The sequence below is a fragment of the Sapajus apella genome, unplaced genomic scaffold, assembly GCF_009761245.1.
Source record: "Sapajus apella isolate SASKATOON/1434 unplaced genomic scaffold, GSC_monkey_1.0 scaffold18, whole genome shotgun sequence".
NCBI lineage: Eukaryota > Metazoa > Chordata > Mammalia > Primates > Cebidae > Sapajus > Sapajus apella.
The window spans coordinates 18,140,896-18,154,594 of NW_022436958.1; the positions used below are offsets into that span (position 1 = coordinate 18,140,896).

Sequence of the window (13,699 nt, forward strand, 5' to 3'; positions counted from 1 at the left end):
CCATATTCTCTTTGATCTTGGACCAAGCATTTCAATATGAGATCTTTATTGTCAAGTTGAACTGAAATTTGAAGTAATTACTTAGAAAACTCAGCTTCAAGTCCTGTTCTAAGTTTTGACTGTGGATATTAGAGCTAAATAAATTGAAAGTTGTCTGATAATCCTCTTCTGTGTGACAGCTCTGTGCAGAAGTTCTGATTTGATAAAATTCATTATCTCCTTTTTATTCCATTAAAATAAAATTGCAGTAATAATAGGAAATGATAAATTCAACAGATAATCACTATGTATTATTAGCTGGAATGGGCCGTCAGCCAGTTAATATACTTCTGTCCACTGATATCCTAATGAGAGGTTATGAGACTGGGTAATTTGTATGCACGTAAGGAATAGATAAAAAGGTAGATTAAGGGAATAATTTTAAATTTCAAAACAGCAACAATGATAATTCCAAGAAATCTCTAAACCTCTGAAACAATACAGTATTTATGTGCTTATAGATTATTCATATTTTTGATTGACAAGTTTTAACAGTAATCATAAGGCACAAAGTGATGTTTTGAGATTACATATATATACACAAACAGTATGGAATAAATAAACCAAGCTAATTAACATATCCATAACTTACTTACCTATTATTTTTAGTAATAAGACATTAGAAATTTACTGTCCTAATTATTTTAAAATTCATAATAGATTGTTGTTGATTGTATCACATGGTGAGCAATAGATCCCAAAACCTATTATCTCTTGTCTGTCTGAAATTTTATACCCTTTGATTAACAATTCCTCATTCCTCCCTCCTCATGCTTGTAGCTTCTGGTAGCCATAATTCCATTCTCTACTTCTGTGAATTCAGTTATATTGGATTCTATACGTAAGTGAGGTCATGTGGTATTTGATTTTTCTGTGCCTGGTTTATTCCACTTAGGATAACGTTCTCCAGCTTCATTCATATTGTCAAAATGATGGGATTTTCTTCCATTTTTACAGCTGAATATTACTACATTGTGTAGAATACCACATTCTCTTTATTCATCTGTTGATAGACATTTAGGTTGATTCCATATCTTGACTATTGTAAATAATGCTGCAGTGAACAAGTGAGTGCAGATATCCCTTTGACATATTGATTTCAGTTCCTTTATATAAATCCAGAAGAGGAATTATAGCATCATGTGGTAGTTCTATTTTTAGTTTTACAAGTAAGCGCCATACCATTTTTATATTGACTATACTAACTTATATTTCCATCAACAATATCTAAGAATTACCATTTCTCCACATCCTCTCCAACATGTATCTTTTATATTTTTGATATGTCATTCCAGGTATGAGGCGATACTTTACTGTGACTTTAATTTGCACTTTCTTAATGATTAGTGATACAAGCTTTTTTTCCCCATGTACTTATGGGCCATTTGGATGTCATCTTTTGAGACATGTTTATTCATGACCTTTGCCCATTTTAATGAGGTCTTTTCTTGTTTTTGAGTTGTTTGAGTTCCTCATATATTTTAGATTTTAATCCCTTATCAGATCCATGCCTTACAAATACTTTTTTCCATTTTGTAGGTTTTCTCTTCACTTTGCTAATTATTTCCTTTGCTGTGCAGAAGCTTTTTAGTTTGAAGCCATTGCACTTATCCATTTTTGCTTTTGTTGCCTGTGCTTTTAGGGTCAAATCCAAACAATTTTCGTCCAGACAAATGTGGACTATTTCCCCTATGTTTTCTTTGAGTACTTTTACAGTTTCTGATCTTAAATTTAAATTTTTAATCCATTTTGATTTTATTTATTATATTTGGTGTAAGATAAAATCTAGTTTCTTCATTTGCATTTGGATCTCCAGCTTTCACAATAACATTTACAATTTGGTATTTAGATGCAATATAATACAATAATTACTAGCTGGATTAACAGTGGCTTATTATATTATCACTTTTAAAGAGGAGAAAAATGCAGATCCTTATTCATGAAGTTCCTAATTACAATTATTAAGAGTAAATAACAAAGTTCACTTTCTATTTAGTATTTAGAAAACACCACAAAAAATTATTAGCTTAAACTGTATATTCTGGTCTACTCCTGTAATGTGAATATATGTCACTAATATGACATCATATATAACAAACTTTATAATCAATTGCAGAGTTTTGACTATTAAAGGAAAACTTGCTTTATCTCAATTTTTTATTATATATTTTAATTATAACTGTATAATAAACATGTTTGACTTATTAACATTTTTCCATATTCTTATACAGACATAATTATTTTAATACAAGAATTGCATTTTGTCAACCAGATTTACTTTGATTTACTTAAACATTCTTGTTTTGTTTTGTTTTTGTTTTTGTTTTTTGGAGGTTTTTTTGAGATGGGGTCTCACTCTGTTGCCCAGGCTGGAGAACAGTGGCGCCATCTCGGCTCACTGCAACCTCTACCTCCCAGGTTCAAGTGATTCTCCTGCCTCAGCCTCCCAAGTAGCTGGGATTACAGGTACCCACCACCATGCCTAGCTAATTTTTTGGTGTTTTTATTAGCAACAGTGTTTAACCCTGTTGGGCACACTGTTCTTGAACTCCTGGCCTTAAGTAGTCTGTCCACCTCAGCCTCCCAAAGTGCTGGGGATCACAGGCATGAGCCACTGTGCCCACTTAAGCATTATTTATTGAAGAAAAATAAGTTCCTCTTTTAAGTTATGCTGAAATATATATTCTTTGTGCATGAAACTGTAAGCTTTAGCATGCAATTAGGGTATTCTTTCTTCAGGTACCTTGATTTTAGAGGACAGAACTATTAGACTTACTAGACATCTACTAGGGGAAGAATTTAACTGAAATAATTATTGCCAGGGGTTTGATCTAAGGCCCATTGTTTGCCTCACAGAAATCCAATCCCTAAGATAATCAGTATTGCCAGAAAAGAAGGCTTTAATCAGGTGCTTCAGCCAAGGAGATTGGAGATCCATCTCAAACCCATATCCTCAATTGACTAAAATTAGGGGTTTATATAGCAGAGAAAAAATGTAATCATGTGTGGGGAAAATTGGAATTGGGGGAGTAAGAAAGAAGAGCTTGTCAACAGGAAGCAGTTGGTTGGTTAGACAGTCATGATGGGTGAGGGGGTCTGGTGTCTCACTGTCCAGATGCAGTCATCTGGTGAGTTTCAGTTCCTTGAAAATGTCTGGTTGGCCTGATCATTTGTTTCCTAAGAAAGGAACTCAGATAAGACAAATACAATTTTCCTAAGTTTCAAGACTGAGAGGATGAATTTCTATGTTTATATTTTAAAAACCATAAATATCAGTTTTATGTGACAGTTGGGCCAGTGTCATTTTTGTCTTCCATCCAATATCTATTTGAAATTTAAGACATGATTTCTCTAAAGAGTGAATTTAATGCTATAATGCAATAGACTTAAGAATAAAAGACAGATTTTTTAACTTTAAGTTCAGGGGTGCATGCACAGGTTTGTTACATAAGTAAAATGTGTCAAAGATGTTTGTTGTACAGATTATTTCATAACCCAGGTATTAACCCTAGTACTCCTGAGTTATTTTTCCTGATCCTCTCTCTCCTCCCAGCCTCCATCCTCCAATAGGCTCCAGTGTGTATTGTTTCCCTCTATGTGTCCGGGTGTTCTCATGAGTTTTCTGTTCCTTTGTTAGTTTGCTGAGGACAATGGCCTCCAGCCCCATCCATGTCCCTGCAGAGGACATGATCTCATTCTTTTTCATGGCTGTATAGTGTGTGTATATATACACACACACTACATTTTCTTTATCCAGTCTATCATTGATGGGCATTTAGCTTGATTAAATGAATAGACAGCTTATTTAGAAAATAGAGCAACCCATAAATTTTATCATTTAGCTGTTAATGAAACCTGTGGACCTGGAGTTAATTAAAATACTCTTTTGTTCATACTCTATATGAATGTCCCATTGAAAGACTTGCCTTAAAAACTTACAATTTTTTTTCCAAAGCATGTATCACCTTCTAATGTCTTTACTATTTAGCTTCCTCTCCAGTAGAATGTAAACTCCATGGAGGAAGATAATTTGGTTTTATTTACAGATATATCCCCAGTGCCTAGAAAAGTTCCCTGTGCAAAACTTGACCACAACAGATATCTGTTACCTTAATCTTGGCTTGGCCTCTGCTTTCTATCTTTAGATAGCCTTCTCTCTTACCCTCATACTTTATATTTTTCCATATGTGGATTTATCTTACTTCTATATTGGTGTCACTTTCATAGCCCTTTTTTTATATGGTGGCCCCAAAAACTCCAGGCTTAACTCATCTATACAGCTACCTAGTTCCAGAGGAAATAGTTTCAACTTTCTAAGAGTCCTAGTATATTCTCAAAAGTATACTTTTATTAGGCTGACTGGTTTATTTGCCCATTCTTGAGTCAGTCATTGTTATCTGGGTTATATATAAGATTGAGAAATAGAATGCTCTAGTTGTTTTAGATGCTAATCAAAGTCTGGAGTGAGCAAAAGTAGGATCCTTTGGAGCTTGTTAGAAATATGGACCCTAAGGCACCCCCTCCAGACCAACTGAATACATTTGCATTTTAACTAGATTTTCTGGTGATGTGCCTTTAGTCTGTGCCCACAGATGGAACTGGAAGAGAGTGGGGAAAGCAATGAAACCAGCTCCACCTAAGCTGAAAGTGAAGTAGGAATGGTTTCCTAGAGAAAACCCAAATACTCTTACCAGAAGACAGAATGGATGTCAGGCATGCAAAACAACAGCTATCCACTGCAATTTACCATGTGTATTAAGCAATTATTACATGCCAGTTATTATACTAAGCATTTTCCAGGCATTATTTAGTATTCACAGTATGTTGTAAGAGATTATCAGGTAGGTTACCTTATCCTTCAAGAAAGGAAATATCCAGAGTTTTTGTTGAGAAGGCAATGAGCAAAAGTGATCTACAATATGGTATCAGACAACAATAAGTGCCATGGGAAAAAAAATTGAACAGGATAGAGAGATAGAGAAAGACCCAGGAAGATCAGAGAAAGGGATCAATTTTGATAGGAATAAACCTGAAGAAGTAAAATTTGAGCAAAGACTTGGACTAAGTGAAGGCCATCTCATGAAGTTGCAGGGTAACACCATTCCAGACAGAAAAAAAGAGAAGCATAAAGCCTTGAATTGTTGAATTATGAATGAACTTGCCATGTTTGAAGAAAAGCTAAGAATAAAAAAAACAACAGTGTGGCTAGAATGAAGATATTACTGAAACACAAGGGGTTCTGTCTGGATCCTGCTGCTTGCTGCACAGAAAGCCATTCACCAATATAACCAGTATTTACAGAGAAGAAGGATTTTATAGGGTGCTGCATCCAAGGAGATGAGAAATCAGTTTCAAATTCATCTCCTTGACTGACTAAAATTAGGGGTTGATATAGCAGGAAAGAAATGTAACCATGTATGGGAGACTAGGAATCAGGGGGGAATAAGGAAGAGGAATTAATCAACAAAAAACAGGTGGTTAGGCAATCATGACAGGTGAAGGGGTCTGATGTCTCTCTGTCCGGATATGGTGATCTCGTAAGTTTCATTTCCATGATACTATCTGGTTAGTTTCCTGAGCATGGAAATTAGATAAGACAAACGTAATTTTCTCAAGTTTCAAGACCAGGAGGGCCATTTTTTTCATGTTTATTCAAAAGAAACCATAAACATCACTTCTGTGGGCAACTGGGCTGGTTTCAAAGTGAGTATAAATGAATTCAAAGAGCTAGCCAAGAGCTATTTTCTGAAGGTTCTTCAGGCAATACTTAAGAGATACTCAATTATTCTTAGTATTATGGAAAATCACGGTATACTTTTGAGCAGGAGAGTGACATGATTTGAGTTGTATTTTAAATGTATTATCTAAGGAACATGCAATATTGAATAAAATGTAGGTAGAGAAATGTAAAATGTTTTGGGAACTAGTTAGGAGAATATTGCAATGCTAGTGTAAGCAAGAGATGGGAGAAGTTAAGACCAGGATGGTTAACAGTAGAGTGGATGAAAATATATTGTGAAGTAGAGCCAACAGAAATTGCTAGTGAGTTAAAAATGTATATGTGTGAGGGAAAGAAAATTATTTTTCCTTGAGAAAATCAGTAGATATTTGTGCTAGTTACTGAAATGAAGAACCTTGGAGGTGGAGGAAATTGGAGAATCAAATTTTTGACTTGTCAATTTTGAGATGGCTAGTATACATAAAACTGTTGGGTAAACAGTTGGATAACCTACTTTGAAGAGGCTTGAATTAGAGGTAAGAGTTTGGGGAACAAGTGAGATTACATATCAAACCATGGATCTGAATAATCTAATTCTGACACTACTTTACGGCCACTAAATCATACAGTACAAGAAAAGACTCACCATCTTATAACTGCACCCACTGGGATACAAGTCCTCCTCAGTTCCTGTGGTAAAGGAAAGAAAGCTCTCATATTCACTTTCCTAACTTTTTAAAAATTATTATTATACTTTAAGTTCTGGGGTACATGTGCAGATCGTGCAAGATTGTTACATAGGTATATACATGCCATGGTGGTTTGCTGCATCCATTCCCCCATCATCTACATTAGGTGTTTCTCTTAATGTTGTCCCTCCCCAATCCTCCCATCTCCTGCTATCCCTCAGAAGTGACATAACCCCTTTCTCTCACAGTTTATTGGCCAGAACCAGTTAGATGTCCCTACCTAACTGCAGAGCCCTGAGAAATGTGGAGTACATGGAGTGTCTGTGAGGACTGCTGTCTCTTAATATATCTCACTTCTAAGAAGAAAAATAGGGATTCAGAGAGAAAAAGCCATTCTCACCAAAATGTTAAGATAGCCCACAGTAGCTTTGTGTGTTCTTAAAGGTAATTTAGCATAATTATCTAGGATTAGAACAAAAGCAAGTTGCAATGGAAATGCCAAGAGATGACTTAGGGTGGCAAGGTAAGAAGGTTTTTGCTTTATTTAGTAATTTCTATAATTCTCCACTAGCCACTTTTTGTCAAATCTGAAGTGAGCAATTAATGTTTCCTCTGACCTTATGTAAAATGATATGCAAATGAAACTTTAAATATTTATTTCAATCAGATAACTGCTCATAAAACCCTTCTAGGACTTTATCTTTTAGAGGAGGGGTTGGCCACTATGACCCATGCAAAACTAGCTTGCTGTCCATTTTTTAATGACTCAAGATCTAATTTTAAGAAGTTGGGGAAGAGTCAAAAGAAAAATATTTCATGACGGTGATATTAGGCCACCTCAATTAAATTTACCCACCTCAAAAATGAAAACAGAATAGCAAAATTGTTGAATTAAGTTCTCTGAAGATAGTGTTTCTTCTCCCCACAAGGCACAATGACATCTCTGTATGTGATTTTGAGAACTACGTATTCAATTATTTCAATTGCAATAGTACTTAACATAATGAGAAATTCTAGTGATTTATTTTGTAAATACTAAATTGGTTTGAGTCTCTTATTTTGAAGGTTGCATTCCAGATTGGGAGTTCTGAATAGAATTATTTTGAAAGCAAATATTTATCTGTTTAGAAAGTCCAGAGACCTTGTTTTCTGTCCAGCTAGGAAAATCAATATTTTCTTTTGGAAGGAAGTGGTTTGGCTGCTTCATCATCAAAATGCTTTCTATCAACACTATGGCATTTAATTTTGAAAAAAATGTGAATTCTGAAGAGACGGGGGTTTGGAGCTAGTGAGTGATGAGTTTTGAGAGTGTTGCTGCTCTGGAAAATAGTGGCTTGGTAATGGCATTAGTTACAGACACATAGATTGTCTAAACACTTGCTCCTATTTTAGGGAACAATTCATTGACTCTGTTACTTGGTTAGGATAGAATATCTTAAATACTAGGCCATTTGTGCCAGTGTGTTCCATAATGGCCTTAAAGAAAAGAGTTCAACATTGAAATATTTTCAGAATAAGAATTAATTGCTTTCTTGTCACAGTTCTTAGTTATTTCAATCAAATGTCAGTTTTATTATTAATAAAGAATAAATCAAGTCATCGTGTTTTATATAAAAATTAGTAGCATTATTATTATTTCCCAACTAGAAAGCATTATTTAATGATTTTCAGTAGAAATAATCCTTTAAATGTCAAATACTCTGTGAAATAAAATTAAGCAATTTTCATATATACATGTGAATATATTCCTGTTAGTTTATTTACGCTTACATATTTACTATTTTAAGGACTGGGGTAGCTTAGAATAACTCAATTTATCAATAAGAAAATAGGTTTATGGTAAAAGATAAAAGTTCAAGAAAAAGAACACGTGCAGCCTGTTATATGAATTATATTTATTTAAATTTCTCATAAAATATACAGGTGGTGAATAAGTGACTATAAGGAAAGTATGAATATTAACAAAAACATTGGAGATACTAGAATTTTTTATTAAGGAGAAACAGACACATTATCCAGCTCAGTTAAGCTTTGATTATGAGATACTAAATTAATACCAATTTAAATTTAGTTAATTATTCAATTTAAGTAGTACAAGTACTTGATGATAAATATTTGCATTTGAAAAGTCATAACCAATGGAAGAAGTGTTATTTATATCTATTTAATGTACTAATTGGATGGTAGTAAAAATCTAGTGTAGTAGCAGCTGCATATGCAATTGAATTTGCTGGAATTATAAAGAAAAAAACTGATAGCAAAGTAAATGGAGTGAAACAGTACTAAAACAAAAATAGCACAAACTGATTTGTGTTTCTCTGAAAAATTCCAGGTGTTGTCAAAGTGGATTATGGAGATGTGTCAGTCAGAAAAACACTAAGAGAAAATCTGAAGTGTAAGCCCTTTTCTTGGTACCTAGAAAACATCTATCCGGACTCCCAGATCCCAAGACGTTATTACTCACTTGGTGAGGTATGAATTATTTACTTTGGTTAAGTTAAAAATATGTTTTCCAAACAGAGCAATTTCTAAGGAGCTCAGTATTTTTTATGTTATGAAAATGCTGTAAGGGATTTTTAATTAGATCATTTTAAATAACTTTCATGTTTCAAGGACCCTGAAGTCTTCATCATAAGAAATCATAAAAATGAGGGGAAATTTTAAGATTGAACAACAACAACAACAAATATGTTTTTACCAACAGTTCTAAAGCTTTTGGTCATTTACCCTCTTAAAATTTACTGTGAACTCCAAAGACCTTTTGTTCATGTGAGTTACATTATTTTTACTGTATTTAAATTAAAACTGAGGACTTTAAAACCCATTTCTCTACTAATTAAACATTATATAATAAACAATTACATGTTACTAACGTATTTTTGAAAAGTAAATATATTTTTCCAAGCAAAGTCAAGTAATGATAAGAGACTGCCATTGATTATATTTTTGTAAATTGCATTAATGACTGGCTTAATAGAAGATAGCTGGATTGTTATATGTGCTTTGATATTCATTCTGTTGTTATACAAGACAGACAATTACAATAGCCTCTAGAAAACTGTACGCTCAGGAGAAAGTGAAAGTGAAAGCTGCAAGTAATATCTTGATATTATTCCGAAAGTGGTATTGAGTCTTTTAAGACACTATGAAAATCATGGATCTGCACCATTCTTTTCTAAATAATACAAAAGTATTTCTAAATAAAAGATTCATTATAACTATACAAACATGTACATAATGTATGTTTAACATAATTTATGTATTTCTAAATAAAAACTTTATTATAACTGAGCATGTATATAATGTATGTATAGTATATATATAATATATTCATACACATAGATTGATAATTATATATAATCCTATAGTCATACATAGATATGATTATATATAATATATTCCTATATATCATATATACGTATCTCAATTGGTCAAAATAAGAATTATATTTCCTTTATGAGTTATATCTTCCATATTGATAATTTTCCACTTAATAGGAATCAAAGCTACCTTAATATCAGTTGTGATTAAAGCATTCCAGCAGCAACAAATAATGCGCTTAGGAAATAATTATCAAGTAAGCATGCTCTTAGTATTAAAATGCCATTGTTGTAGGTCATAGTGATAAGAATATCTGAAAATTTATTTGGTTCAATCTATACTGTTTTGGGTCATCTGCCTTACTGTTCTTAAACGTTATAAACATACCTTACTAGCAATTAACTTGAGCAAATTAAAGAAAAACAATACTTGAGATGACTGGAGCCCTAGCTGAATTGTTTTTAGCAACAGATTTATGTTCCATATTCATGCCCTATTGTCCAATTCTCCACTTTCTCATTTGTCATGTAAATATAGAGCTTGGTTTACATATATTTAACTTTAATCTGAATAATGTAAAAAAATTCATGTGTAATAACATTTATTTTACCACTTTCTAAATGTGACTTTAGTCACTTAGTCCTGTGCCTCAGGTTTTTTTTTTTTTTTGGTTTGTTTTTTTTGTTTTTATTGGAGAGGGGATATTGTTGCTATTGCTTACAAATATGTAACATCCTCATGTTGTCACTGATTTCACAGGGATTTATATTTAATGCAGAAAATATATGACAGTGCTTTTAAAAATAGAGCACTCCTTGCATGTTAGTTATTATAAACCACTGAAGATCTCCAATAAAATATCTAATACCCTTATCAGTTTATCAAAAATTTGTTTGAACATTCATGAACCTAACTGTATCCTCAGAAAAAGGGAGTTTCTCTATTCTTATTATAAAATATGTCTGTCACTGTTGTCAATGGACCCAAATCATTAGTAAACATCGATTTCTTTTTCTAAAAGGAGGAATGACCAGGAGCTATCACAGGACAGAAATAAGCAAAGAGGACTTTTGGAAATTCTCTGTGGCCACCAAGGTGATTCCTGAGAAAGACTCAGGGCTCTGTAACAACTAAATGTTTACTTCCAAGTTAAAAATCAAATTTTATGCTGTCCTGCACTCCATCAAGAAAACCTAATTCACTTTCTAAAAAGTAAAAATATAGTGTGGGCAAATTCCTTTGTAAACTACTGCTTTCAAATTAGCTATTTTCTACAATGGATTAAGTGGCCATATTTTAATCTGTAGAAATAGTTTGTGAAAAGATTTTAAAGAGAGGAATTGAGCCTTTCATAGTATCTAAAAGAGACAGTATGGTGTATTGAAAAATTTCCAGTCCCTGAAATCAAGCATAGGAAAGTTCAAATCCTAGCCTTACAGCTTTCATTTCAAGTGGCATTAAGTGTCCTCCTCACTACGTCTGTGAACAGAATAAAGATAATATGTCTTCAGTCATCACTGGGTTATAGTGATGACTGAAGACATAAAACATCTAGCCCAATGCCTAGCAAGAATAGTAGCACACCAGTAGTTATAGTTATAATAATTATAGCTACCATTTATTGATTTCCTATGCCAACAGTTATTCTAGGTGGTTTATATGAATTGCATAAAAATTAGAACAACTTTCATGACTTGGGTTTTGTTATTATCCCAGAGTTAATAAGGAAACTGACACACAGAAAGTTCATGTGCTTGGCCTATAGGTCACACAGCTAGTTAACTCTTGAAGTTAGGATAAATTACATGCTAGTCCAACACTAAAGCTCACTTTTTTTTTTATAACTAGAGGGAGAAATAGATGATTTAATTACATTTTAATCATTCTAAATGTTTTTATTAAATGAGAGCTTGAAGCTGAGTGTGTTGGCATACACCTGTAGTCACAGCTATTCAGGAAGCTGAGGCAGTAGTATGGCTTGAGCCCAGGAATTCAAGATCAGCTGGGCAGCACAGTGAAAACTCATCTCCATTTAATAAACATAAAAAGGGAACTTGTGATGTCTTAGTCCAGTAGGGCTGCTATGGGAAAATACCTTAGATTGGGTAATTTATAAATAATAGAAATTTATTTGTCACAGTTCTGGAAATTAGGAAGACCAAGATCAGGGTGCCAGCCAATATAGTGTCGGTAAAGGCTGGCTGCTTCCAGGATGGCACATTGTTGCTAAGTCTTCATATGGAAAAAGAGGCAAATGACATATTCTCACATGGACAAGGGCCAAGACAGCTCCCTTCAACCTCTTTTATAAAGGCACCAATCCCATTCATAAGGATGAAGCCCTCATAACTTAAACACTTCCCAAAAGTCGTCTCCATCTCTTGAATCTCCTGATTCATATTTAGACATGTTATCACTTGGGGCACTGGTCCTCTTGGCCCCACTTCTTAATACTACCACAATAGGGATTAGATTTCAACATGAATTTTGGATGAATGCATTCAGACCATATCAAACTGAAACCTTTGTTATATGTTGAGAATACAAAGTCAAATAAGGAAAGACCTTTACTCTTAAGCCTTTCTACCAAAATAGGGATGTGGGGTGGGTATGGCAAGAGAGAATCTGACAAGAAATTCAGTAGAAATGAAAGATGCCCTGTATGTGTTATATGGTAGGCTATAACTGCTGTTTGAAAAACCTGATATATTTATGAGATATGTTAACTTCTGAGCTTTCTGGAGTATTAATGTGCTGTAGTTTTCCACTTTAAAACTAGCCTTAAAGAAATGCAATCCAGCATCTGTTTCCATGGAAACAGAAGGACAGATTCACCAAGCACTACATCCTAATTCAGTTTTGCATGGCCATCTATGCATAATTTAAGATGGACATTTTGATAATGAGTTAGAGTTGAACTGATAATGAACAACAGTCATTTTCTAAAGCTTTTCTTTCTTACTGCCTGTTATTAATCATTATTGAAAGAGTGTAGAAAGATATCTTTCCTTATGTATAAGACACCTTCTTTTGAATAATTAGAGGCCCAAAATGATAGATATCAGGTGTTCAAGCTACTTGTCATCAGAACAAGAACAATATTTCTTTGCAGTATATTCATTTGTACTTCTCACTGAATTTGGAGTGAAATTGTGTGACTTTAACAATTTATATATTTTTAATTTCAACATTTTTCAAAGTCTATTTAATATTGCTGTGTATTGGTGAATATAAATGTTTCCCTGTCAATTTCCTTTTATAACTTTCCTTGTTTTATTGGAATATGGCAAATGTGGTATTCAGTTTCTCTATTATATACCATCACCAAAGTCAATAGTTATTCATATCAGATATCTGTATCTTATTTTATGTTTGCATCTTACTCATATAATTGAAATATTACTTTATCCAACCCATGAATTACATGCAGTTTCAAATGAGAAATTAAAAGCTGTGCAATTGCTTTGAACTAAAACCTTTAAGTGAGTTAATGAAACATGTGTCTTTTAGACTCAGTAAGCAGATCATAATGGAATAAGGAAGTTGAGCTCTTTGCAGCATTAAATTCTCTCTTAACTAGCCCTGTAGCTTATGTAGATTTAACATGCTGGGTTCTGATCTTGTAAATTTAAGTGTAAGACTGAAAAAATGGCATTCTAAAATAGAATGTCTCAGCCCAAATTTTTGGGTATGACAGGCTAGCATTCTGGAAAAAAAATACATTGTGAACTAAAATTGAACACAATCTGAGGGCAAATGAAGGAGATGAGGATTTCAGGAGCCAAGTGACAACTCTTGGTGCTTAAAATTTGCATTTGCATGTTGCTTTGAAGAGATTTTGACATTAGTCTGTGCATTTTGTATTGTGTATTTGACCTCAGGATTTCTTTTTCCTCTTATATCCTTTAGCCACAGTAAGCAGTTAAAGTTC

At 33.4% G+C, this 13,699-nt stretch overlaps 1 protein-coding gene across 8 annotated transcripts in view; it reads left to right on the top strand.

The window, feature by feature from the left end:
* The window catches only part of GALNT13 (polypeptide N-acetylgalactosaminyltransferase 13), a 593,565-nt gene that overhangs the window by 528,323 nt on the left and 51,543 nt on the right, over positions 1-13,699 (top strand). For 6 of the 8 annotated variants that reach the window (XM_032286423.1, XM_032286422.1, XM_032286426.1 and 3 more), the window contains one exon: positions 8,780-8,919. The exons of the other annotated variants lie outside the window; for them this stretch is intronic. In XM_032286423.1, the coding sequence (XP_032142314.1) occupies positions 8,780-8,919 (140 nt within the window). The remainder of the gene's footprint in view (positions 1-8,779; positions 8,920-13,699) is intronic. 8 annotated transcript variants of the gene reach the window in all.